The sequence below is a fragment of the Fistularia commersonii genome, chromosome 13 (assembly GCF_037954325.1).
Source record: "Fistularia commersonii isolate RoL2024-O1a breed Wild chromosome 13, RoL_Fcom_v1.0, whole genome shotgun sequence".
In the NCBI taxonomy this organism is placed as follows: domain Eukaryota; kingdom Metazoa; phylum Chordata; class Actinopteri; order Syngnathiformes; family Fistulariidae; genus Fistularia; species Fistularia commersonii.
In genome coordinates, this window is record NC_141296.1 from 9,370,916 (window position 1) to 9,398,515 (window position 27,600).

The window sequence follows — 27,600 nt, forward strand, 5'->3', positions numbered from 1 at the left end:
ATTCCAGAATTATGTAATTGGATTAAGGATTTTTTCAGGCTTTTAGAATGGAGCTACAAGTTAATTAATTCTCTATTATGCCTCTGGCTCCTGATCTGTGTAAATATTTTTCTCCTTATTTTACCTTAAACGAAAGATTTTATTTTTTCTTATTGATCTTAAAAAAGTATTTTTTTCAACTGAAGGAATTCAGTCTACTAATTTTGCGACTTTTTAATAATTTAAGTTCCATTTTAAAAACTTGACATGACTTTTTGCTTTTTTAGGCCCCTTTCTTTCACCACTTCAGGCTCCTTATGGTTTGAAATGTTGTGTAGAAGTTGCAACTTCTACTTTATGTTTAGAGGTTCTACCGAATCCACGTCGAGATTAAGAATACGTTTTTTTTTTTCCCAGGTGCTCAGGTCCTTTCCTCTCATTCCATGATCCCTTGTTCTTTTGTCGTGGGAACTCCTATAAATTTGACTGATGGACTGCCTCCTTGTGTATAACCTGCAACTTTTCAGTTGTTGCAGATTTAACAGTGACAGGGAAGTTGGATTTATTTCCATCTCGTCTATTAAGGGCTATCTTTAGAGTAGTATGACACAAGATGCTTTTTAGTTATCGTCTTTTGACAACAGTTTGTGGGATTTTATGCATTTTTTTTTTTTTTTTTTTTTTTTTTACAGAATATTTTTTCTCTGTCTTTATTTGACATTGCAATAAAATGCACACTCATAAGCCTTGATGCAACAAATCACTTACACAGCACTTTCATATTTTTTGAGGCATTATTTGTCAGGGCCTCATTCACAAGCATCGGGAAAGAATTACTTTTACTAAGCACAGTCTTTCTGAAGTACTGTAAAGTAAAAACCCTATTTTCAATTCGGTAGCACATACTGATGGCACTTGTCATAAGAAAATGGATCTTCATTTCTTTCTGCAAGGTCACCTTTACATGGTATATTTGATTGAAAGAAACTACTCTTTTCAATAAAGATGGACATCTGTGAATGCTTTAAAAAGAATGGTCAAGAAGTTAATAAAATTATGTTTTTAATCTTTGACACAACTAAGCTATAACTTTTTAACCAATACCTTTTCATGTTGTTTTTTTGTCAGTAATTTAATTGCTTTCAAACTTCTTGATTTCATTTTTCATGAATGAATGAATGAATGAATGAATGTATGAATGAATACTTTATTGATCACCAAGGTGAGACATGTGTGTTACAGTAGCAGTTGAGCTGCTGGAACAGGCTTCAGTCTTCCAGCGCCATCTTTTATTTTTCCCTTTAGCCAAAGCTTAGTAAATTAAGAATTGACTAACCACAGGAACATCAATTACTGGTAAGAAAAGAAGATATATAAGAACTAGGAAAGTTGTAATTCTCAATTTGTGTCCTCACAGTTTAAAGTGCCTTCCTTCGTTCAACCACTAAACAGAAGTCTTGATGTATCAAGAGATATACAAAATGTGTATACCAAATCTATCCATCAAATCTATTTTATCTATGCAATCTATCATGTATTGTATCTAATCACTCTCGCTAGTCAGCGCTGAAATGTATTATGAGGTTTTCTTTGCTAAGTGTACCATTTCTTTGTATGTCAAAGCACATGATTGACTGTGCATCTTAATGACATCTTAACATCTTGACATCTTAATGCATGTGATGTTAGAATGTTAAGGTATTCCAATTTGCCAATAAAAGGTTTCTTTGAATGCAGTTTTCATCTCCCTTCTTGGAGTTTTTTGCAAATTTGTGACACACATATTACACTTAGAGTGTGTATGATAAATAAAAAGTTCAAATTTTTTTAATTATTTCGGAGCAATAGCGAAGTAGATTTATCAGATGTTCAACGAACCAAAAGTTAACAGTAAGACCTGCATTACTTTCAACAATATAAATTAACAAATCTACAGTTTCCATTCTCAACTAGAAACATGAACCCTGGTGCCAGCATGATAGGATAACGTCGCATGATGGGAAAAGAAAGTGGTGGTTTTCTCAGTCTGTTCAAAATCTTTTCAAATTCTTTAGATGTAAGATCCTCAGTCTGTAGTCTCAGACTATACTGACTCTAGCCTGTGACTTCAAACCCTAAAAATTAGTCTTAAGATATGAGCTGGTGAGAGATGATAGTTTTACACAAGTCTTTCAAATGTTTTCAAAGACAGGAAAAGCACAGTGTCGCTGGAATCCTATGTAGCTTCCCCTTTTTCATGTTCTACCATGTCTAATTTGGTGTATATTTTGTGTTCTGTCTTATAGGACTCAATGCTCTACCCTTTGATCCAGCAACAAACAACGATCCCCTCCATTTTAACAGCTCTAGTGGGCCGCTGGTGACTGACTGTCCTCCTCTTGAAAACACTGCTGAAAACACCAAGAAAAGGAAAAGAGCCAGTCTGCCTCCAGGTAAGGACAACAACTAATATCGTGGTCTCGCTGCTGAGGGATTACTCTTTCTTCTGAAGTCCTTATCATTTTGCTCTTTGCCAGGTGGAATTCTAAATGCAAGTGTCAGTCCTTCTCAACAGAGAATAGCCCTCTTTATGTGGCAATGCTTTGATACAACAGCTCAATTTCTTACCTTGAGATTCCTCTTCCCCAACCAACATCAAATTACTGCATGGGCAATTGTTGCATAATCCCATTATTTGGTGATGCTCGGGGGTGGGAAGTGGGGAGGGAGGGGGGTAGCTTGGTTCAGGCTTTGTTGTTTTTGATTAGCTTTGCCATGTCCTGAGGCTCTGCTTCTCTGTCCTGTTTGGAGGTCAGGCAGCTGCAGCAGGAAAGTACTCCGGTGAGATTGTGTGCCTGCCGGTCTGTAACCACCTGCCAATCAAAACTGCAAACCACCTTCAATCTTTGTTTTTCCTGCTCTTGCTCATAATTTCTTTTTTTTCTTGCTTTCTCCCTGGCTTACACACACACACACACACACACACACACACACACACACACACACACACACACACACACACACACACATTGTCAGATTTGTTACCGGGACATATTGAGGCAGCTGGTGTGTGTGTGTGTGTGGGCACTGACCTGACTGATACCTGTAGGCTTAATGTGGTTTCTTTTCTGTCCTAGTTGACAAAATGTATTTTCCTGGTCCTAGTTCAGAGGAAACCCGTAAGTGCTGTTTGTTTATGGTTGGAATTTTAAGCTGTCAAATGCGTGACCACCTACAAACAAGGTTGTGTGTGTGTCTGTGTGCTTGTGTTTGTGTCTGTGTGTGCGTGCACATACTATATACCAAATACATCCTTGGTCTTGGAGTAAAGAATTTTTTTTTTTTTTGTTTCTTTAGCATTACCTCTGGAAAATGTGTTTTAAGATGACATCAGTGTAAGCGTAGTGTTCGTAAATCTTTAATGGATTTTGCAAAAAATCAGCTCAATCAACCCAATGAGGTGGAAAACAAAAATACTTGTGGTGCTCTTTCATGAAGTTCATTTGCAATTCTTGGTACACGACTTAATTTTACTTTTATTTTAAATAATGATTAATATCAAGAGTAGGCCATGATTAAATGTGATTTTAATAAGCAAGTTGCTTGGTAATGCATCAAATTAGGAGAGTTTCTAATTAAGTATTGGAACAAACACTGACTAGTGAGATGCCTTGTAAGTAATTGAAAGTAAAGGGCCCTTAAGACTTTCGCCATCTTGTAACATAGAAGACCTGGATCAATACTCTACATCAACTCACATCCTATTAAGTATTCATCACTTCTACTCAAGATTGTGTATGCCACTTTGAAATTTTATCGGAATTCCCTCTTTATATCAAACTATAATTGGATAAGTAGATACCAGTAATCAAATAGATAACCAGTCTCCAAATTTTCACATGTTGTCTTTGTGATACCCCCTCATTACCCCACAAGTATTTTGAAATGTAATATTCCTATCTCTTTGATGTGAAATGGATTTTAAATCCAAAACATTTGAAATCAAACTAAAGAAATCTTTACTTTTGATGCTCAAAATGGCCTATGTCACTCCATTGTCATGTTGGAGAGAAGCAAATCATTTATGATTAAGAGTTAACGGCTAAGCTGCATGTAAAAAGAATGTAAAAAACTTTGTTTTGTACGTGCATTTTCTTTGCATTCTTAATGCTTGTGCACCACTTTTGTATAGTAAAGGGCAAGAATGATGTTGTCTGTTTGACATCTCAGAAAGGCTATATTTTCAATTATGACATGCAACGGCATGATCAGTGATTGTTGCAGGTCCCACATTGTGGCTGACTTGCACTAAGATTGAAATGAATGTATCAGTCAAATGGACTGTTGTAACTTGTAATTCTATTTTCATTAAGTTTAATTCCAAGGTTTGTCTTCCCCATTAATTTTGCAGTGCCTCTGTCTGACGATAAGGATTTCGTTTTCTTTGCTTCCAGGAACCTTTTTTTTTGTCCCCCTGTTGGTTTAAGGCATTGCTTCTCAATTATTTTCTGTTACACCCCTCCTCGGAAGAAAAAAACATTTCGCTCCCACCACCACCACTCACCGCTACAACTATAAATTGTATCATTTGTCTATAAAACTGTTATATGTACACCTCTGCACAACATTGTATCCTTGTTAACATTAAAGAAAAGACTTGCAACAAAGAATAACTTTACTAACCTCTCTTAACATAACAGTGCTCACCGGTTTACTGAAGTAGCTTTCACAAAATGGGATGATTGTTGCCAATATTTGGCACGTTTTAAACTCAAGTTGCTTATCAGCCTAATAGGGGTGTAATATCTTTAGGTACCGCCTTAATTTGTTTGGCTTCATGCTGTCTGCTGCCTACATTTTTGGACACAGTAAACTCACCGGTCTTTCATCGTCTCCCACCGTAGTCACCGTGAAGCCAAGCGAAGCATACGCTTTGTCATATTTCCTCGTCTTAGCTTTCGGGCTGTCTCATTATCTCCATATCTCACCGCCTTTCTTATCATCCCTGTTAAATATTTTCCATGGTGTCTCCTAAGTGTTTTTTCACTGCACCTCATAAATCTACTCTGTGCCATGTGTGTGGATGCTCAGTGCAAAAGAAACCTACACCATAGAGCTAATATTACACCATAAGGATGTTCCCCAGGGTCCCTGGGGAACATCCCCCCCCCCAGGAGGGGCCCATCCCACTACTTGAGAATCAATGGTTTAAGGATATAAAAGTCAAAATTTTTGGTCAATCATAAAAAAAAAGTCAGTAGCAGAATGAAAATAAAGCACTTAAATATCATTATCAAATCCCTTCAGTAAACTTTGAAATGTAAAGAATTGTATTGTGAGACTACAGTCCCAACTGGTGGACGGACCATCAGATACGTTTCCAAATTATCACCGTTTTTCTTCCACTTCTGCAGCCATTTTCTTCTAAAGTTGTTTATCCCAGACTAAGTGCTAACCCAGTCTGTCAATCTCTTGTACTAATTAAGGCAAGTTGTTTTGTCTAATGACACATGCTCAATTCAAATACATTTGTACATTTCTGATTTCATCCATCATATATGAGAGGTGTATACTCTACCCAATCTTTCAACATTATGGTGTATTATAGGTCTGACGAACACACAGTTATGGATTTGTTCCCTTTTTTCATGCTGTAATTGACAGATTAAAATAGTACCTGTTAAACTGGTTGTGACTTTGGATAGCTGTTTCTGAGTGTGAACAGTAAAAGAGGCACCTTTTAAATGAGTGTTCTCAGAAAATGCAGTCCATTTCCCCTCTTATTTGTGAATTTTGTTCAAATGTCCATTCAAAGTAGGAATAAGAACAACAACAAGTAGAACTAAGGATAACTTTATCTGTAGGGTCTAAACAATTGGGGCATTATGCAAATTAAATTCTAAATAACAGTCCAATTTTACAGCAATTTCCTTAGGGATTAATAAAGTTGTTCTTATTCTTATTCTTAAATTCAAGAAAAAATGTAGGGATACATTTTAATCCTCTGCATGTGTGAGTTGGTGTGTATGTGTGAGTGTGAGGGTTAGATCAGGGTAACCAGCTTTTTAATGTACCAGTTTGACCTTTTTTTTTTTTTTTTATGAATTCATTTTGGAAAAGAAAAAAAAAGAATTAAGCTATGGTTTATTCTGTTGATTGAAAATTTCCAGAGAAATAAACAAAGTAAAACCTGACGTATCTAAGCAAATGTCATTGGGTCATTAAAATAAGAATAGCTTTCCTTCTGTTGACAGAAATAGGGATGATTTCGAGTTAATATTTAGTTTACTGTCCAAAGTCCACTTAATCCATGTTTAGACGACAATGCTTTCCTTTTTATTACTTTTGAGCTGACAGTGAAAACAGTTTGAAAGTAATTTAATTGCTAATCAACCTCAGTTGAACATTGACATTTTCTTTCTTTTTTTCCCCTGTTTTTGTCTAGAATCAATAAATGAATGCAGCACACCGCCACTGCTAAACCCCTTGCCAGGAAAATTACCCGACAGTTCCTAATTAAATATACTTTATATTTTTTTTTACTCAAGTTAATGATTATTTTTTCCCACCCTTTGTTTATGTGCATTTGTGTCTGTCTCTGAGAAGTACATACAAGGTGTTGATCAATGACATCAGGCAAACCCCAAGGTTTTTTTTTTTTCATTTTTAAATTCTGTCATCAGTTTGACAATACAGTGACAAATTACCATTTTCTCACTAGTTCTACCATTTTTCAAGCTGTGTGTGACAGCAACAGTAGGTAAGGAATACAATATTTAAGAAAAAATATTTTATTCATTCATCCATTCATTTAGGAGTGTTGATATTGTAGGCCTGAACAGTTCCACTTTTTTTGAATAGTAGAAGTCCTGTCAGCTTCAGTAATGAGATCTGTGAACTCACTGCCCACAGTTTAGTGCCCGCAGCCGTCCAGTGCTTGCTTTGTGGCACATTTTTAGTTCACTGGGTCAGTATGGAATCAACCCAGAAAAGTCACTTGATGACAGCAACCCATGAGAATATCAACAAAGTCCCCTTTACTCACATCCATGAATAATATTTATCATACAAGCCAGTTACAATATGAAATTTTAGCAAATTAAATGGCTGTACTCTCACATACCCATTTTTTTCTTATGTGACATTTAGTGGATAAAGAGATCAGTTGATGATGCCAGTTTATTTGAAATGCATGATAACGTTTTTAAAATGGCATCATTCTAGCTGCGGTACTGGCATTGGTTAAAGCATTATGCAGGATGTTGTCACTGAATATTTTTTTCTTTTATAATCTATTAAAATACACAAAGAAACATGCAAATAAACAGAAACATGTATGCACATGTAATTTGCGCCCAGTCCAGATGGGATCTACAAAACAGTTGCTCAATAAAAAGCTTTTAATTCTTCAAGACAGGTTACAGTCATTTTGCAACAGAAAATAAGCATCATCAAAGAGAGATATACATATTTTTCCAACCAATTGTAACCTCACAAAATCACATTTAAAAGCAACAATTTATTTGCTTTTATACTTGTGTGTCCTGTGTGGGAAGTATGACAATGGGACAAAGCTTACAAATGTCCTTTGTAGAGATTATGGAGAAATTAACCAACCTGTTCACATTCAGAATTTCTGACCAACACACAATGTATGCATATGAAAGGAGGAAGTCACTCAATTAATTCACCCGGCATTGATAGAAATGATGCTCTCTGTCAGATAACATTGTGCGTGTGTGCATGTGTGCGTCTATGCTTGCTGAATGGTTATACATTGTGTCCTCCAAAGCTCAGCTCAGTCAGAATTTGACCAATGGCATGTAGAAACATAGCTGGGATTTGGAAATACTTTTGTTAGTGTCTCTTATGAGAATGAGAACAACTTTATTTATCCCGAAGGAAATTATAATTCTAATAATTATATATTATAATTATAGGACACATCCTGAAAGTATGATGTTTTTAAAGACAGTAATATATAAAAAAAGATAGCACCAATGTTATCATTTTCTTTTGCTATCTTTATAACCCATTTTCTGTGTTCCCTATTTTAAGTATTATGTGATTGGGCACCAAATAGTGACTAGTTAGTCTTTCCGCACCCACAGTCTTAATACACTTTAATTGCTACACTGAATAGGATTTAGAAAGTATGTAGTTTCATATTAGAAAAATGGAGGATCATAAGATAGAGATCATCAAGTAACACATATTCAGAACAATGACTTGGTTTTTGCCACTGTGTTTTTGAAAATATATCCCATAAGAATAAATGAAGTATGTCATTCATCTACATCTTGCAAGCAAAGAGCTGTCACAAAATAAATAATGGTATTCCCTAGCTGTCAGGAATGACAGTTGACTGAGATATATGGCTGTGCTGTTGTCATTGAGATGCTTTCGTTTGTGTAGCATCCTGATTGTGTGTTTATTGGGTACATCTACTAAAGCGCATCTGTCACTGATGCTACAAAGTGTGTCAGGAAATGAAGAGTGATTGCCATAATGCTGAGGGACATTCGCAAATGGCAATTACAAAAACTTTCTGTATCAACTCGTGGTTTGAAGTCACACTTCAATATGTCTACTGTACAGAAAATAAATTAAAAAAAAAACTGTCTCGTTTCTGCCCAATTCTGAGGTGTTTGCTTCAGTACACAGACTGATAATATAACAGAAGTAAACATAGAAATTGTGGTACATTAGTACAGCTTTGGTCACTTATTATCAAACCTAGCACCATGGCAAGTCAAATAATTGCAAAACCATAAGTGTTGAGCACTTATTTAAATTTCAGTTTAAATGAAAACATTTGAAATATAATAAGAAAATATATGTGAATAATGTTTGACTTGAACATGCAGAGAGGGTTGCCACTGTACTGGAGGCAATCCCAGGTCTCTTTGGAGGAATGATTGTTATGACATTGACTGGTTGTCAGTCCGTCACAGGGACACAAAGACAGACCTACAAGACAAGCACTGTCTCATTCACACCTACGGACAGTTGAGTTTTCAGTTGACCGATCACATGTTTTTGCTCAGGAGGAGGACGTCCTTCTGAGAGAGAGAGCACGGGAATCATCCACACAGGTGCAGAAAGAACATACAAACTCAGTAGAGAGACTACTGTCAGCGTGGCAGAAATGCTGACCACGACACACACATGCTATCTTAAATGAAAATATTACTTTTATTATTATATCTTTTTCATCTTTTTGTCTCTGGAGCAGATATGGTGGGGTTCACTAAATAAACATCAGCATTCACTTTATCAAAAACAAAGAATTATAATGCTCACTGTAAAATATAGCATAGGACTATGATTACAATTACATCCAAAGATGCTTCTCCTTCATTCACTCTTAGTGAATGTAGCCTTGGCCAGGGAGTGTTGATGTCATCAGACGGTATCCAACGATCATTGGGTGTTTCAACTCTGAACTGCAACACCCTCAACACTGGTGGGTCAGCTGTGGAGGCCAAGTCACTGCCCATCAACTCCTACTGGTTTCTAGTTAAGCTCCTCTCTCCTGCTCCATGACCAGCAAGAGGCTCTTTCTACTGCCTCACCCATCCTGTGAGCTGCCGTCTTTCTCTCCCTTCCTGTCACCCCAATTGCTATGAGCATTCTCCATGCTCACTGGGCAGGGAATCCTCTACATCTGACCTCGATTGGGAAGAACCATGGCTGCCATCCTTTCCCCCTGCAGTCATGCAAGAGATCCTGGTATTCTGCGCTCTCACTGTTAAACCCCTGCTCACAACCCCCTTCCCATGGGACTGTTAATTCAATGAGGATGATCTTCTTTGCCTCCTCAGACCACAGTACTGCGTCTGGCCTCAGGTTTGTCTGGACGATCTGGGGGAATTGTAGTCTTCCCTCAGGTCTACCTTCATTTCCCATAATTCAGCTTTTTGTACCAGATTGCTTCTCGTTGTTGCTGTGGTTGGTGGCCTTTGACCCTCCCTTACAAAATTGATTGACTGTATTGCTCGCCCATATCGTCGACAGTTCTTGTGTCTCTCCTGCTCCAGGATTTCAGCAAGTGTCACAAGCATCTTGTCATGGCGCCACCTGTATCTTCCTTGGGCAAGTGTTGTTTTACACACCGACAGGATGTATGCCATGTTACCCCTCTCCCTGCAGAGCTTGCACGATGGGTCCTACCTCATGGGACCTCTTGGGAAGTCCCTTTTATTCCATGCTCCCTGGGAACCTATCCCCACTGCTTTTGCCCATCGTCCTTCCTCTGCCAGGTTACATATTTCGTACTGGATCATGGCCCCTTCTCCTTGGATCCTGCCTTCCCCCATTGCTGGGCATGGGAAGTCCCAAGACCCTGTCTTCCTGTGCATGCCGTTCCAATGATCTTGGGTCTTTGGCGAACTGTACTCTTTTGTTCTCCCTATCCCTCCTCTTTTTCTGAGTGCATTCTGCTCTTTGGAGTCTGTCGAGGCCTTCCCGGAGTTGACTCATCAGGTCCCTCATGCCTTCCCTTTCATTAGCTGGGGCTCTTTTAAACTGCTTGTTGAGCGTTTTGATTTCTTCCTTTAAGCAGTAGATATCTCCTTCTCTTCTGCTTGGTTGGTGTGCCGTCTTGATGTTTACCTTCTTGTCCTCCAATCCAAACCGCTCCCCTGCTAGATTGTATGTTACTGTTGTGAGCACATTGACTTTCTGATCAGCTGTCCCTGCTGGTGTGGCTTCTAGCACTTTGTTGAGATCCTAGTGTAGTTGTTCTTATTCCTTGGTGTTGGGTCTTGGGCCACTTGATTCGCAGGGTGGGTTTGGCTCCCTGGGGAGCTTTTAGCCCTTGTGTTGTCTTGCGGGTCAAAAGTGACCCATTACCATGTTTAGCTGTAGAAAAAAACACCTTAACCTATTTTTTTTCCAACTTGAAATTTTATGACTTTTCCTAAAGAGACCCCATAATTAGAAAAAGTGATACTTCTTTTTTTGTTTATGTTTCCATGTGGGCTGTACACCACTAGGGTACAAAGATTGTCTTATGGGTCATTTTTGACCCGTAGGACAAGGGGAGTAAACACAATGTTAAGATCGCACGAGGGTTAAAAGAGTCCCTCCTGAGGTCTTGAGGTGACACAGCTGCTGAGAGATCTCCAGGGCGATGGGGTTCTTCCTGCTTGCGTCTCTTGTGCGTCTCACCAAATGCTGCCGCTGTGTGCTGCATCCGTGATCCGCCCCCCCTTTCCGCATTTGGTCCTACCTTGGTGTATTTTACGGTTTTTGTATTCTTGCAGATCTTTCCCCATAACTGACACATAACTTCTATGGCCTCCCAATTTAGCGTTGTTTGGGTAAGCCATCAGTTAACTTCCACGCAGGTTTTGAGTTAATCTTTCATCGTGAATGGCTATGTTGTATTTTCCTCTATATTGATTGTATTATAACAAAGTATAGCAAAGTAAGAAGGGCCTGTACGATTGAATTTATTTGAGGTTCCTGTTTCACTCTGAACATAAAGGTTCACTTGTCTCCTCTGGTGCTCTGGGAGGAATGAAGACTGAACACCATTTGTTTTATGATTATGTTTGAACATATTGTTAAGACGGACACTTACTGTATCTCTGAGTAGAAAACTACAGCTCATATGTTACTGGCATCGGGGGTCACTTTCAGGTCTTGTGCATATAAAGTTGTATAGTCCAAGCTAGCAGGAAAAGTAGCAAAAATGACATTGAATTATTGCTCACATCTCAATTTATCTTGTGTAAAGGAAATATGGACATATTCAGGTCCTCACTAATTAATTTGGGTAGTGGAACTGGGACACATGGTCTTTGTCTCAAATACTGTAGCCTAGATCAATTGGTCTTCATTTGTTTGGAGTGTGGGGAGTGTTTGAAGGAGACGTTATTGCATGTTACTCAGGAAACTCAAACTATTAAAAAAAAGGGTTTGTTTTCACTGACAGTTATGACCCAAGCGTTGCCACATTTTAGTTTGCTTATTTTTGTTTGAATGTTTAATATTATATGATACTTTTGAGAACCAAATTGTCAGCTATATTTTTAAATGTTAAATATCATTCGGCTGGATTGAGATTGAAAAGATGAGGAAATTAATTTAATAGCTATCTCAGTTTCAGTCTTCCAAATTGGTAGTCTGGAAATTCAAGATATGAAATTATGTACTGGTCTGTCTGTCTGTCTGTCTGTCTGCCATATTTTATCTTATCACCATTTATCCATTTTGTTATTTTCCGATTTCTCACAATCATGATTCTTAATTGGGTTCTCCTGCTGCCTTTCACTCTTTGCTATGCTTCAGTGACCTGGGATTTTGTGGCACTTTCTTCCCATCACAAGTCTACAACCATGTGCGCTTTCAATAATTCAAGGTACCCTGTCTCTACACTTAAAATAAAGCTAATGCCAAACCCTTGCACAAGAATAAAGCTTTAAAATGTTTAATAAAAAAAATTAAAACATGAAAATATAGCATAAAAATAAATCTATAGAAAGCCTCTGGTTTTCTTTTTAATCAGGTACAAATTGGAGTTTGTTGATTTTCACAAGCTTCATCCTGCTATTATCAGCAATTAATTTTTGAATATTAAAAGCCAGTGTTTTTCTACATAGGGTTTACACAATTACAGAATGTCTCAGATCTGGTCAGCCAGTCTATATATTCTTGGGATTTCTGATCCTTTCTCATATTTAGCCACTAATCTAGCCACAACCTCAGCATCTGCCATCCCCCACAGAAGTAGTTGAAGACTTAAAAAAACCTGTATCACGTATTTGTTGACATAATTCAAACAAGAACCCACTGTTTTTCTTAAGATAAAAGCAGTCTGTCATATTATGTGAAATCTGGGTAAAGCAAAACTACATTTTGCATCCATTGATATCACAATACAGATCCTTTTTTGTTGGCTATAAAGTCCATTTTATTAGGAATACTGTTATGCTGTGTTTCCCTTGATATTATTACAAATATTGTACAAACTTAGCATTTCCATATTAATGCAATGATAATGACAACTATATTTTGTTACTGTCAAAGGAAAGCCAAAGCTAAATGGATTGTCATTGAAAAAAGCATTATCAAGACTTATGAATTCAATAAAATTAGTCGAATTAAATTTCAAATAAATCTGGTGTGCCCCAAAATTAGAAAACTGATTTTCTGGCTGAAATTCAATTTCAAAGCAAAGAAGTGCAGCTTGCCTTTCATGAATTGTATTGCCACACATGTAACAGTTTTGACAATGTAGTAATTTCCTATGACTTTCCTCTGTCATACCAATTGCACATTTCACCGATGTCTTAGAGCTCTCATACATTTCCTGCACCTCTCAAACTATTTCTCTGCCAACTCCTCACCCAGTACCACTGCTCATATGGTTTTTCTAGATCTAGAGAGGCACAGTGGAGCCTTCTTTGACCTTTTTTGGTATTCATTATCAACATTCCCAAAGCAAATACTGCTTCTGTAGTGCTTTCTATGCATGAAAACATACTGCTGTTCACAATGTTTACTTCTGCCCTTTGCCTCACTTACGCCATTCTTTCCCATGACTCATTGTGTGGCTCATCAACTTTATTTCTCTGTAGGTACTACAACTCTGCACATTTCCCAATTTTCCTGCACCAACATGTCCATTGAGGTCTGCACTAATTAACACATTCACCTTTGGGAATATTCCGCATCACCTCATCAAATTCACTCCAGAATTTTCTCCTCTTTTAATTTGCATCTTGTTAGTTGTACATAACTTGAGCATCACACCTTCAATTCTAGCTTCAGACTCAGCAGTCTGTCTGATACTCTTTCCCCCCCAGTGCATTCCTAGCATCCTCCTTCAAGATAACGTCTTTGTAATTTCTCTTCCTATCAATACCATAATAGAACAGCAGAAATCTTGCTGCTAAGGTTCAAGCCTTGCAACCTTTCCACCATGTTCCCTTGACACACAATACATACAGCCTCCTCAGCTGCATTGTGTAAACAATTTTTCCAGCTTTTCCTGTCATTGTCCCAACATTCAAAGTCCCTTGTGCCAGTCGTAGGCTGTCGACTTCTCTCTTTACTGACAGATACGGCTTCCTCCTCTCCCTCTTTGATTCCGAGTAGCCCAATTTCCAATGGTAGGTTATCAGCACTAGCGGTTGCTGTTTTTAACCTTTGCCTCAACTGACCAAAATTCACCTAATATATTCATGAAACCATTTGAAAGCAAATAGTCATTTTACAATGACTGCCATTCATGGAGTCAGTCAGTGTCTTGATCTGGTCAGAATCAACCTTGGTGCAGCCGCAACCACAGCCTCCCAGAGACTGTTCAGAGGGGTGTACTGTTCATCTTCACTGGTAATTTCCTACTTAAGAAAGGCCCAAATATTCTCAATAGGGTTTAAGTCAGGGGAAGAAGGGGGCCATGTCATTATTTTTTCATTGTTAAGGCCTTTACTGGCCGTCCGCGTAGTGGAGTACATGTGATGAAGCCTAAAAATAAGTCTTGAAGGATGCAGACTTTTCCAGTACCACTGCTTGAAGAAGGCATCTTCTAAAAATTGGCAGTAGGTCTGAGAGTTGATTTTGAGTCCAGTTTCAACGTGAAAAGCTCCAACTAGCTATTTGATAATACCTGCTTATACCAATACAACACCTCCACCTTGCTGGTGTCTGAGTCGAAGTGGATCTCTGTGTCCGTTACTGATCCAACCCAAGCCCATCCATCTGGTCCGTCAAGAGTCACTCTCATTTCATCGGTCCACAAAACCTTTGAAAAATCTGCCTTCAGATATTTCTTGGCCCATTCTTGACGTCTCAACTTGTGTGTCTTGTCCAGAGGTGGTCAGGTTTCAGCCTTTCTTACCTTGGCCATGTCTCTGAGAACTTGAACACCATGTACCTTCTTGGCAGTCCAGGTAGGCTGCAGTTGTGGAATATGGCAGCACTGGAGGATAATGGGTTCCTTGTAGCTTCATGTTTGATCCTTCTCAAATCTTTGGTGGTTAACTTGTGTCTTTTCTTCTCAATACGTTTCTTGTGACCCTGTTGACTATTTGCAACAAAACATTGTTCTGTGATTGTGCCCCTATATCTTTGATATTTCCAGAGTGCATCACCCCTCTGAAACACTTTTTACAATTTTTGACTTTTCGGTGTCAGTTTAATCTCTTTTCGATCTCCTAAGGCCACACCGCCCCTCGTTACACAAAGTCACATCACCTGATATGGATTAAATCCAAAAAAATTCAAGTTTATACAGTTTGGAGTTGGAAATTATTGCATAAAATGAAATGGTCAAAATAATCATTTGTCCAACAATTGTGCACACAGTGTACATTCCATTTCAGTTGGGCCTTTTTTCCCATTGTAATTATATCATAAAGGTGATTTTCAGATTTGTCATCATTGGCCCATAATCGAGAAAAATAAATATGTCAAAACATTTTGGCAAAAGCCTTGCCACTCTATCGTCAACCCCTCCACCCATCCCTCCCTATCCCAGACACTCTGTCTTAAATCTCTCTCACCAACCAGCTTGACATATCCACAACTGTTCGTTCTCAGAGCCTAATGTTAGTGCTCTCATCTGATGTCCCGAATGTCTCCCCTCCACTTTCCCTCTTCATCATCATGACACCTTTCTTCAACTCCCCTTGTTTGACATTACTTTGTTTAACGGGGCCACCATGGAAGTACAACTCTATCAAAGATCAGTTGACCTGCAATTAACCATCACACTCCTCATTTGTTATTTGAAACTATGGGCCTATGGATGCAGGGATAAATTAGTTCTTTGTCTCAGTGCTGTAAACAGAAGTATGATATAATCAGCCAATAGAATTATCTTTATTTTAGTACTATAAAGAAGCCTTCTGCTCAGACTCTTTTCATTTTAACATACTCTGCTGATCTTTGATTCCTCAAGAAATTTTTTGGCAGAAAATAGTGTAAATACGAAATGAACCTCAGAGAGCCCAATTCAGCATTTGCAATAGTTTGACTTTGCCAATGCTTCCATATGAGAATCTAATTTCCAGGGTAATTTGGCATCAAGCTTTATAAGACTATAACTCGTGTTTAAATTGATGTGCTACGCTTATAATTTGAAGCTTTTCTAGATTTGCCAAAAAAAGTAATGAACATCCATAGTGTGATTACAATAGAAAAGCACATTATTTTCAGTCTGAACTTAGAAATGTGTGACTTGTGTGTAAGCAAGCAGGCAAGCAAACCATAAGCAAAGCTTATAGAGATAGATATTAGGGATGGGACTTAATAAAAAAAATAAATAAAAAATTAAAAAAATAATGAATTAGAGGGTTTCTAATTAATCTATTGAAATGTATCAAATTTTGCATTTAGTATTTGACTCAAGAAAAAAAGACATTTAATTTTGTTAGATTAATGAATCAATATACATGAGCTTTAATTTCAGAATCGTGTTTATGTCACCATCAGTCTATGACACAGACCAATAGACGAGTGCCCCCTTCAACATGGCCAATTGTACTTTTACTTTCATTATCATGTTATCCTTTTGGATTTGTTTTTTTATGTTTTTATATCATCTTTCTAGATTTCAGTTAATAATTCTCATCAACTGTCAATCATCAGCGCCTCATGTAACCCTTTCTATTCTATCATGAAAAAGAGAGTGGTCAACAGTCAACGGCGATCCATCCCACCAGTGAGTTTGTCACATATCCAACAGGAACATTTGCAACTCGTGTGGTGAAGTGTTGACTGGAGAAACTCTGCTTGCTCGTACTTGCAATGCTTTTACCTTTTCTTTCGCCGGAAAGTTATCAAGACCAACCTGCATACTAGCCCCAACATAGTGATCAGGTGGTAATGGAGACTGGGGGGGTTCTCCTGTTATACGCAGGTTCAGCATGCTTCTTTTTAGTTCCATCTAGACGTTTCTTTTGTTAAAATTTCCCTTCAACCAGTGTAGTCTTATCAGCTTCGTCCATGACACAGTGCATCAGTGTAATCAGTCGACGAGGATTTAATGCGCTGTGAAACATTTCAGGATGTGAACTATAGTGCAATTAAAATGTTTTAATCTTCTTAAAATGTAATTTTGCTCTGTAACTAATTGCAATTAATGAGTTAGGTCCCATTCCTAATAAATACAAATTGTGTTTGGGAAAGTGACGAACCAAGTCATCCACAACTAGTTACATTATACTTCAACAGATTTTTGTTTGAAAAGCGGTAACTTGTTATTTTAAATGCGTATAATACAAGCAATATCCATTATCATGATTTGAACATTTTTAAATGACCATCATAACAGGTCATACATCAGAACACAGTGGCCTCAATTGAAATATCAAGCCAAGTGAGTGGCAAACCACAAGTTAAAATTCCACCATGGCTGTTCATTTTGAAGTTTTCCCGTGACATTTGAACATTGAAACAATATTAAAAACCTTTGCCATCAGATGTGGTTTTCCCCGATTATGACTGGCTATGTTTTCTTGAACCTTGAGAATTCAAAATTTCAGAGCACTTGGCTTTCTCGTAATCAGGCTGACTTGAACCCCAGCACCAAGCAGTGCCCTACCATGAAATGGTTATTACTAATCCATCATTCGGCTTCCATTTACCTAGTTCAACACTCTCACTGCTATCTTGAAACAACAAAAGTAATTTAAAAAATTGCGTCACATAGGATCCTTTTGTTACTTAAAGTTACCAAAGAAGGGAAATGGGTGTATTTTTCAACCATGTAAATCATAGACAGTGAACATTCTGTGGGAATTTTGAGAGGTGCATAAGAGGCCCTTAGTTAAGCTATAAATTGCATCTACAGGTACTTAATATACAAACCTTTTAGATTCATTTATTATCTTGCAGATGGAAGACCCTCATCATAAATGTACGCGTGCATGCATGCATGTTAGCGTGTGTATACGCATTCAAGATCCAATATATATGTGTGTGTGTGTGTGTGTGTGTGTGTGTGTGTGTGTGTGTGTGTGTGTGTGTGTGTGTGTGTGTGTGTGTGTGTGTGTGTGTGTGTGTGTGTGTAAATAGGTGTTAAATAACATTGTTCACTCTCGTAAAGATGTTCAACCCAAGACAGAGTTGTTAAATTGGTCACCATTTTGTTTTTGCTGTTTTTTCACTTTGTAATTGATTCAAGAAATTCATGTTGTTGTTGACCTAAATGTATTCAAATCTAGCCTCGAAGATTTCGGACTGCCTATTCCTGTATACTTTATAGATGGTAAGGAACTCTTGTATGCCTTGTTTTTTTTTTCTTCTTTTAATTGGCATAGCCATGACTTTGTTTGCAGCTTAATGAAATTCCCTTCTTGGCTTGATTCCTCCCTCAAGTGTTTCATTGTGTAAGGAGGGCTAATGGTAGTAATTAAAAGTTAGTCTACCAGATGATTAGAGGTTGTTAAATTCTAATTTCTTGGCTTTGTCTGAAATAGCATTCCAGGCATTTGTCTTTGCCTTTTTTTGTCTCCACTCGAAGTCAAAACCTGGATTTGGAAAATTCAGATATGTGAATTGAGTTCCATTTTTATAAATATGAAACCTAAACTCAATTTATATTTTTGGAAACTTAAAGTAATGTGGTTATCTGGGTATTTATTTATTTTCTCTGCCAGGTCAGCAGTGGGACTTTTAAAAATATTCGATTAACCTAAGTGGACATTTCTATGGCAGTCTTTGAGTGCATTTGTGCATCAAATGCACCCTCTCAACCTGCCGAGGGTTAAGATCAATTCTAAAACTAATTTACAACATTCCTTAAAAAAAATGGATTTTTGTATAAGGACTTAATACTGGCTGTACTGCTTATTTCAGTAAAATTAAGCCAAAACTTAATAATCAAAATACTTGAATTTTCATGGAGACACTCCAGCTTTCTACCAGGGACAGATGGTCTAAATCGAATTATATCCAATGCATCTGTCAGTCATGCTGGGGGAAAAGGTTGAGAACAAAGCAACATGCTGGGCTCTGTGTGTGATGGAAATGTATTTTGTTAATTTATTTGTTTCTTTTTTTTTTTTTTTACAATGCCAGTGGGTCCTAATAAATTATATTATGTTGTTCCAAACCATTGTGAGAAGTGGTTTTAAGTAGTCATTAGATGTTTTTGTCTGTCATAAGGTCTGTTTTGATTGCTGTGCCAGGATCTCACGGGAATCTAATGAATTACTCCGCCATGAGAGAAAACATGATGCACTGAAATACTGCAATGACTTCTATTCTCAAACCTTTATTAATGGCACCACCAAACCATTATAGCTCAAGAAAAAACAGCTTAAAAAGTGCCTTAGTTTATATATATAAAATTATGAACCTGTAGTGCCTATGCGCTCCAAAGCCAGAGTAATAATCCAGACAAAAAGCCCAAGCACTAGTCGTAAAAATCATGAGGCACTCTGAGCTTTAAAATGGAATTCGAACTGCTCTTATTCCATATTTGAAGTTTCTGCCCAAACATATAGCATCTCTAGATGTGTAATTGCATCTACTCATCAATTTGCATTTTGCCATTCCTTTTGCACAACCCTGTTTTTATTCTTTTTTTTTTAATGCAAAGTCCTAAATTCATGTCCCAAATATATATATATATATATATATATATATAAAACTCATATTGTGTGAATATTGAGTGGCGATGGGTAGTTAAATAGTAGTGAGAGGATGAGGAAATTGCAAAATGCATTAGTTCTTGTGATGTATGAAAATTGTGGAAATTTTTTGACATTTCTAGAAATTTGACACCCCAAGTCTGTTTTATTCAACAGAGTGATTTAAAAAGTAGTAGAGATATTGAGATAGAGATACACCTTCAAATGTTCCTTCAAGTGAAAGTACAAATAGATATGGAAACAACCTTGATTGAAATGATGGGAAATCATTTTTTATCAGCGGTCCGATAATAATGAAAAAAATAAATAAATAGATGTTGGATGACTGGAAAAATTAAATTGTTTTGAATATTAATCTCAATGTTGCATAGCTGTGAGAAGCAAAATAAGAAAACATGCTGTAACAAACAAACAGTAACAAACATGTGCAGCATAGAACCAATGCCATTTTTGCCTCATGACATTTTAATGCTACATTTCATATAAATCTGCATATTGAGACTCAACAGTCATCCACCTGGGGCTAAGTGAATTATGTATTCATTTGTAAGTTTTCCTTTTATAAGTTGTCATGAACCTAAAAATTAAAAAAAAAAAAAGGATGAAATCAGTATGGGAGTCTTAGTTTTTTGAAATCTTGCTCTATTTATAATGTCTCTTGTCACAGTATTGCAACCACCACTCATTAATGTGACAGTATGCGTAAAGGGAACTGCCTGGTTGAATAGGCGTGGCCAGATAAGAACCCTGGCATGTTCACTGAGCTGTTGACATTTCCTCGCTGTGACTCCCCTGGATCTAATTGGCTAGTGCTGATAAGATTCCCGTGTTGTAATTGGCGGCTGCTGATAAGAGGCTGTTAGTCAGGAGTAAGTTGAGATGACAACCGCTCAGGAGCCGGTGGGTGGACAAGGCCAAATCTGTGGCCTGAAGCTTGGTTTTAATTGATAAATTTCCACTCAAGACAAGGCTTAATAGGATACCATACTTGTATTGTTGTTTTTTTTTTCTTGTGGTTTAAGATCTGTAGCAAAATGGACATTCCCATTCATCGTAATGTACTTTTTTGAAGGAAGTGTCTAAGTAGTAGTCTTGTACAAGCAGTCTTGTACTAATTTTCGAACTCTGTATTTTGAATTCTTACTCGAGTTATCAAATGTAAACTTTCAATGGAAAAGATGCAAATTGTACATTTCCCAAGACTGTACTACCTTAAGAGACCCTTCATATGAATATTGTCAGGTGGAGCCGCCAATCATTCTGACACTTATTGATGGCAAGCAAAAAAATTCTATCTCTTTGTTGACACTTCAGATAGGTAGCTTCAGATAATAAAGATAATAATTTGACATCACTATCATAGTACTATTTTAAGTTAATTGTTTACATCTTAGTATTAACAATCATTTTTGGTGTTTGTTGTTTCCTTTCCTTGTTTGTTTTTTTTCTTTTTGTTTTTTTTTTAGTCTTTGACATATAGGTTATTACGGGGTCACCCTGAAAATTATTTTCTGTGTGCTTTGGCGGCTACAGAGTTAAGCTAATTAAGCCTTTTCTATATGAACTGTTCAGCTGCCGTATCCATTCTTTCATAAGATTAGATATTCTATGAAAGAGCCACTCTTCCTGTAACCACCTATCTCTATATACACTGAGGTCTTGGTGGCCCTGAGCTGACCATGAAACATTGAATTATTTCCTCCTGGGTACAGCTGATTTTGCTTAATCCTTGCCACTTTTCCTTCAATTTCAACATGCTTAAACCTATACTGAGATTAAATGGACATTCCTGCTAATGTAACTAATCGTTGTCAAATCTTATCATAGCAGCTGGACTTAGTTTGCCTTCTTGAAGTCGTTTACCTCATTAGAAAGGCCTCTTCAGATGTAATAAATTGCAAGGAGTTTACGGTATATAACTTTTTTGTTTGATGTTGGGCATTGATCCAAATATTGGTTAATGTCAAACTCCACAACATCCTAAAACAAGCACTGGAGAGCCTTCATAACGTGACTTTGTGGTCCATTGACACCATAAGGACAAGGGGCACTCACTCCTGTGAAGACAGCAATTTCAACATTTGGCAAGAGAAAGCAGGCTGCTTGATAGGGGAGTAAAAGAAGCCATCTTTGTCAAACTGGAAAGACTGAAACCAACTGTGTTGAATTCTGTCCAAGGATAGATCAGTGCACAGAAACCAGATCTGTCTGCATCCTGCAAACTAACTGAGGTGATAATAACCAAAACTGAGCTCCAATGACCATCGCCTGAGCCTCGGTCCAAGTGAACAAACAGACCTCTCTGCTTTTACAGAATCATATTCGCTTCAAAATTACTTATTCAGATACCAAGTCAAGTGAGTCTCTGTAACTCATAACTTTGTCCCCAAAACAATGGACACATAATGACACACATATCAGCCCTTTTCAACCCGATTGTTGAAATTCAATGCACTTAATGTAGCTCTCTTAACTTGTGTCCAACCAGTATTTATATACTGGAAATTTAACCGAAGAAACGTCTTGGATAAAAGGAAAACATCTTCAAGAAGAACAACTAAGTCCAGTTGCCACAACAATATTTCACAACAATTAACCATGACTTGGATGACTGTGGGAACCGCCATAGACGTATACCGTAGCTTACCCTTATCTGTGTAGGAGTGTAATCCTTTGTTACCGAGATCTTAAATGGAAAAATGTGGTTTCTGTGGGCTGTGAGTTTCCCAGCAGTCTTTTCCAGCTCACAAACAAGTTGAAGGGTGATCATCCCAAATGTCATCAGCAACATGACTGTGGAGATACGACCACGAGATATGATCTTATCAATCATGATAAAATTTTGACCAGGCATAAATAACCCTCATTATTTTGGGGTATTATTTTTTTTAATCCGTTTTGATCCTTGAACCATATTTTCTTCATACAGTATTTTTTCCTAACTCCCTTCTTCTGTCTTATACCACCTTAGGTTGGTCTGGTTGTTTCCAATGAACTGAGAGGTATTATTTTCCGTTGTTTGTCACACACAATGGTATAGAGCTGGTGTTTTTTTCTTATTATTTGGCTTGATCTTGCGGAAGTTATTAAGATCATGTTATTGGTTAATGGAATGCCTAAGAAGCTTTGCTTGGCAGACCAATGACTTCATGTGAAATCTTGCTGCAGTCCCCAGAGCTTGTCTAATGGATGAGATGGGTATGTGGTGTGTGTGTGTGTGTGTGTGTGTGTGTGTGTGTGTGTGTGTGTGTGTGTGTGTGTGTGTGTGTGTGTGTGTGTGTGTGTGTGTGTGTGTGTGTGTGTGTGTGTGTGTGTGTGTGTGTGTGTGTGTGTGTGTGTGTGTGTGTGTGTGTAAGCACAAGCTGTATAAAGGCATTTCTCTAAGGCTCCACGTATTCTGTTGATGGTAAGGAATGCGAAACGGTTTCCATGTATGAAATGACAGAGTAGTTTTCTTTCCAATGACATCTCAATAAAAGGGAAGAAATCAAGTGTAAATAATGTTTAAGTTACTTTCCTAGCCGTCAGATGATCAATTCCACCCCTTCCTTTTAGCTGACATGCAGTGTATTGACCTACAACAGCTGTATAGATCAGATCATGAAAAATAAAACTCCAATTATTGCTTATTTGAAATGGTTATGCTCATGAGAAACTATTTAAATAGCCCTCCTGTCTAACATTCATTCTATGTTCTGAGTTTAAATTGAAACAAATCTGTCTTCACTCAGCCAGTCAATTTTTTTGGTATACATTCTTTTTTTAATTTAACACATATGTGCACATACAACTTTTCACCCATTCATTTAATTCATTCTGCACATCCATATTGAATAAAATAATGCTGTTAAACAAAATATATGGTGTTTCTCTTTCTGCCAGTTCACTTCTAAATATGCGTTTCAAAGTACTCATAACATTTTTTGGGCATCTTCTGTGAGATTGATTTGAGCAGAAAAGATTTAATTCTCATATCATGCCTTTAAGGCTGGAACAAATTTTATTTAGTTGATCTATGTTGAACTCTGGGATTTTGAAATGTTGGCAAAGACAATCTATCCTGAAGATTTTGATTTTTGGATTGTGTAAAACAATTCTGGAATGTCTTAAATTAAATTCAATATTAAATAGCGGAGTGGTTAGTGCCTCAGCTTCACAGCACAAAGGACCCTGGTTTGAGTCAAACAAGACTGTTCTGTAGAGTTTGCATGTTCTCCCTGTGTCTGCGTGGCTTTCTTCCCGCAGTACAAAAACATGCAGGTTAATTGGAAAATATTTGGAAAATTTCCCCAAATGAGTGAGTGATAATACATGTGGCCCAGCGATTGACTGGTGACCAGTTGACAGCTTGGACAGACTCCAGCATCCCCCTCGATCCTGATTGCAGGATAAGCGGCAGGCGATGGATGGATGGACAGTCTTATCCCATCAGCACATAAGATGCCAGTCTGTATCGGACTGGTTTTGACTTGGCTGGTAAACACTTTTCTTTTTTTTTTTTAAATAAATCTGCGAGTTGTTCTGAGTCGTAGTGTTAAGTAATGTTGGCTTTCATTTTAGTCTTAAACTCTTTAGAGATAAACAGACTACTCTGTTAAAGTAGATGAATTAAATTGACATATTTTTGAATCACTGCATTGTGAAGAAAATGTGGGATGTCTGTCACTGATGAAGTTTTCTACAGTGTGCTTCAGGGCTCACCCAATTGTTATGACCGTTAAAAATGTATCGCCCCAAAGATGATGTTATGTGACAAGCTACTTATACATGCACCACATTTATTATTTTTAACAACATAAATAGAGCCCCTCTAACTTTCTGTAGCTCTGATCTCTTGTTCTGACAGAAACTTCAAAAGAAAAGGCAAAAAAAGATTTAAAGAAAGACTAGATTGTTTTTTTTTTTTCCTTTTTAAAGCGTGTCAAGATGTCCTTCAGACATCTAGCAACACTTTCAATTTCTGTCCTCTAATTTTACATGGCTCACTGTGTAAAAAGTATGTGCTGAAAGGAAGCAGCTCCAAGGTTGAATACTGACTTTGGCTTTTTGTGTAATTTAGGATGTAACCATTGGTCTCATTCACAAGAATATGCAAGCATTCAGTGATTGAAAGGTTTCAGGATTTATTATTGCGATCATCATTTTTATAAAATTTTACTGCAGTGTAGTTATATAATGTTTGTAGCATATGGGCTTTTAAGGTCAGTTAATAGTTGTTTATCCTACATAGTCACATTATTCAAATAATCAGCAGCTAACTTCCCTCAATATCCTCCTAATTAATAGTTGTTGATAGGTAATAAAATCTGATGTTCTTGTAATGGTAATGTGTGTTTTACATAGGAGGTGCTTGAAAGATAGTCCATCAAGCTCAGGTTTTTCTCCTATTATGTGGGAGGAGAGATACACTAAGTGAGAAGAGTTACGACTTGCATTTTTCAGGGATACTTTTAATTGCAATGCATTACTTGAATGTGAAAAGTTCATGCAGCCAGTGACTTAGTCAATTATCTGAAATCCAACTAAGTTTAAGTGATTTGACAGAAAATGTTTAGTATTTCTGTTGTAACTGCTGTCTCATAGCCAGTCAGATAAGAGGTGTAAAAGGCATATTAAATAAAAATATTGACACCCAAAAGAAAGCAGAATTGAGCAGCTGGATTCAAAGTTTTTTTTTTTTATTTTTTTTTTATTACTATTACTTGTATTGTTGGATCCTTGAGTGGTCAACCTTTCCCAATGTGTGTTTTCCATTCAAATTGTGTGTGTTTGTGGATGTGTGCCCAATGTTTTATACTATAGCATCTATCCTCTTTCTTTTGCTCTACTGTATTCTCTCTGGAACTTTGGAGAGCATAACTACTGACAAAGCTGTTGAGGAAATTAATCAGGCCCTCAGAGCTTCCCACTTAGTGACTCAAGGGAGTGTGAGAGGAAGTAACATCCCTTTCTTCCGCTTCTTGCCTTGTTTGTATTGAAATGCTTGACATTGAAAGCTGGAGAGTTGTACTTATGTTTCTGAAATATTGAACACAAATCTCGATTAGGCAAACTAAAAAACCCTACAGAATGTAGGAAAAAAAAAAAACTATAAAACAACAGAAGAGCAATCCCATTCATTCTTGCTTTCATACCTGGCATGAACAGCCTGAACATTTTTTAATTAAAATCTGTGGCTTTTTAAAACGTTATGACATAAATTATCCTTCAGTTTATGAAGGTTAAAATGTATGAATGCTCAAGCTAAGGAAATTGAGGTTTATCCTCAACAATTCAGCAATTACAGTGAGGCATCCAGCTTCATGCCAGCTGAAAAATGTACCTGCCCAGATCTATAAATTGACAGATGAATCTGAAACTGTGTGGATTTTAGTATCAATTCTTGTTTTTCTCCTCTCTGGAGTTTTCCTTCTTCATGATCATACAAACTACATGACTGTTTCAGAGAATTAGAATATTGTGATAAAGTTCTTTATCTTCTTAAATGCAATTAAAAAAAACGAAAATTACTTTTTCATGAAATTCTTATATTTTGAGATGGGATTTTTGAGTTTTCTTAAGATGTAAGCCATAACCAGCAATATGGCTTGCAATATTTTAGTTGATTTGATTTTAGTTGATTTTAGTTGATTTGTAATGAATCCAGAATGAATGACATTTTTGTTTTTGTAATTGCGTTACAGTAGATAAAGAACTTTATCACAATATTTTAATTTTCTGACAGTCCTGTATATCCCTGCACTGTATTATACTGAGTAAAAATAGTTATATATGAATGTTATGGAAATAGATGTTTGTGGTAAAAGCTGATAACTCTGCATTGCAAAATTTTTTCAATATATCGCATAGTTGATGAGTTTGTTGAAACGTTGCTGTTTCGTCTCCGAAAGATGTTTAACTGCATTCACTTCGATGTCACTTTCTGACTCTACACTAAGACTGGAATCCTCCATAGCTCAAATGAATTTCAGCACTGCGTACATTAATCAATTTGAATAGTACGTATTATACAACTATGTATTGCCACGAAGACTTTGCTCTATGAAAAATGCCTCAGGAGTTTTTCTTAATTACCTTTCATAGAGTTCATTGTCATTGTGCTTAGACATGCTGACTTTCAATACATTTTTAATGTAGAAGTTAAAGCTTAATTTTTCTGCCTCAAGTATGTGGACATTGAATATATGAATATCTTTTGTCCTTTTTTAGACATGTCCTTAAATTTCAATGCATCTTTAGAATATTTTCGTTTTTAAAGGTTGCTTTGGTTTATGGATTGTTACATTGGAGAAGTTCTATTTATGTATTTTTTTATTTTTTAATGACTGTGTAGACATTTGCCCTGTTCAGGAAAATACAGGTATTGATTATCAGCATTGCACTGCAAACACTGCAAATAGTGATCAGTGGCTGCTCTCATAGTTATGTGTTACATTGAGCTCGGTGCACCCTGATGTTTGAAAGCAAGCATATAGTTTGTCAGACTTTGATTCGCAAACATTAACAATTGCACAAAACTTCAAATTGTGAAAGTACTTTAAATATGCTATGATAGCTCTTCAACATGATCTTACTCGCTGCTTGATATTATGTGGACAGACTTGTATTATTTAGCATGAACTTAAACCTTGTCAAAATAATATATTCCCTTGCACCTTGCATATAACATAAATTAAAAAGTTTTTCTACTGGATTTAAACATTTAATATTTCCCTTTTTTCACATAACTTACTTTAAATGATCCAAGTGCCCATTACATCACTCTCCATAGATTGCAGTTATGATAAGTCAGTTTCCTCACGTCTGTACGGCACTCATTAGGGGCACAGTCACAAATCCACATTTACTGATGTGACAGCTTGGCTATCACAAAACATATTTCAAATTCATAGTCAGTACTGCTGCTGCTCATCTCACCGCTCAGGCACAGTTGAATCTCGATGCTATACTTAATTTGCACATCAAAATAAGACATTTCTCCTACTCAATAAGGAGATTGGTGGCATTAGTTGTTTTGAAGGAATGCACTGCA

The 27,600-nt window shown here is 37.0% G+C and overlaps 1 protein-coding gene across 6 annotated transcripts in view; it reads left to right on the forward strand.

The window, feature by feature from the left end:
* enox2 (ecto-NOX disulfide-thiol exchanger 2) overlaps positions 1-27,600 on the forward strand; it is a 165,262-nt gene that overhangs the window by 70,346 nt on the left and 67,316 nt on the right. For all 6 annotated transcript variants that reach the window (XM_086158079.1, XM_086158077.1, XM_086158080.1 and 3 more), the window contains one exon: positions 2,265-2,411. In XM_086158079.1, the coding sequence (XP_086014205.1) occupies positions 2,265-2,411 (147 nt within the window). The remainder of the gene's footprint in view (positions 1-2,264; positions 2,412-27,600) is intronic.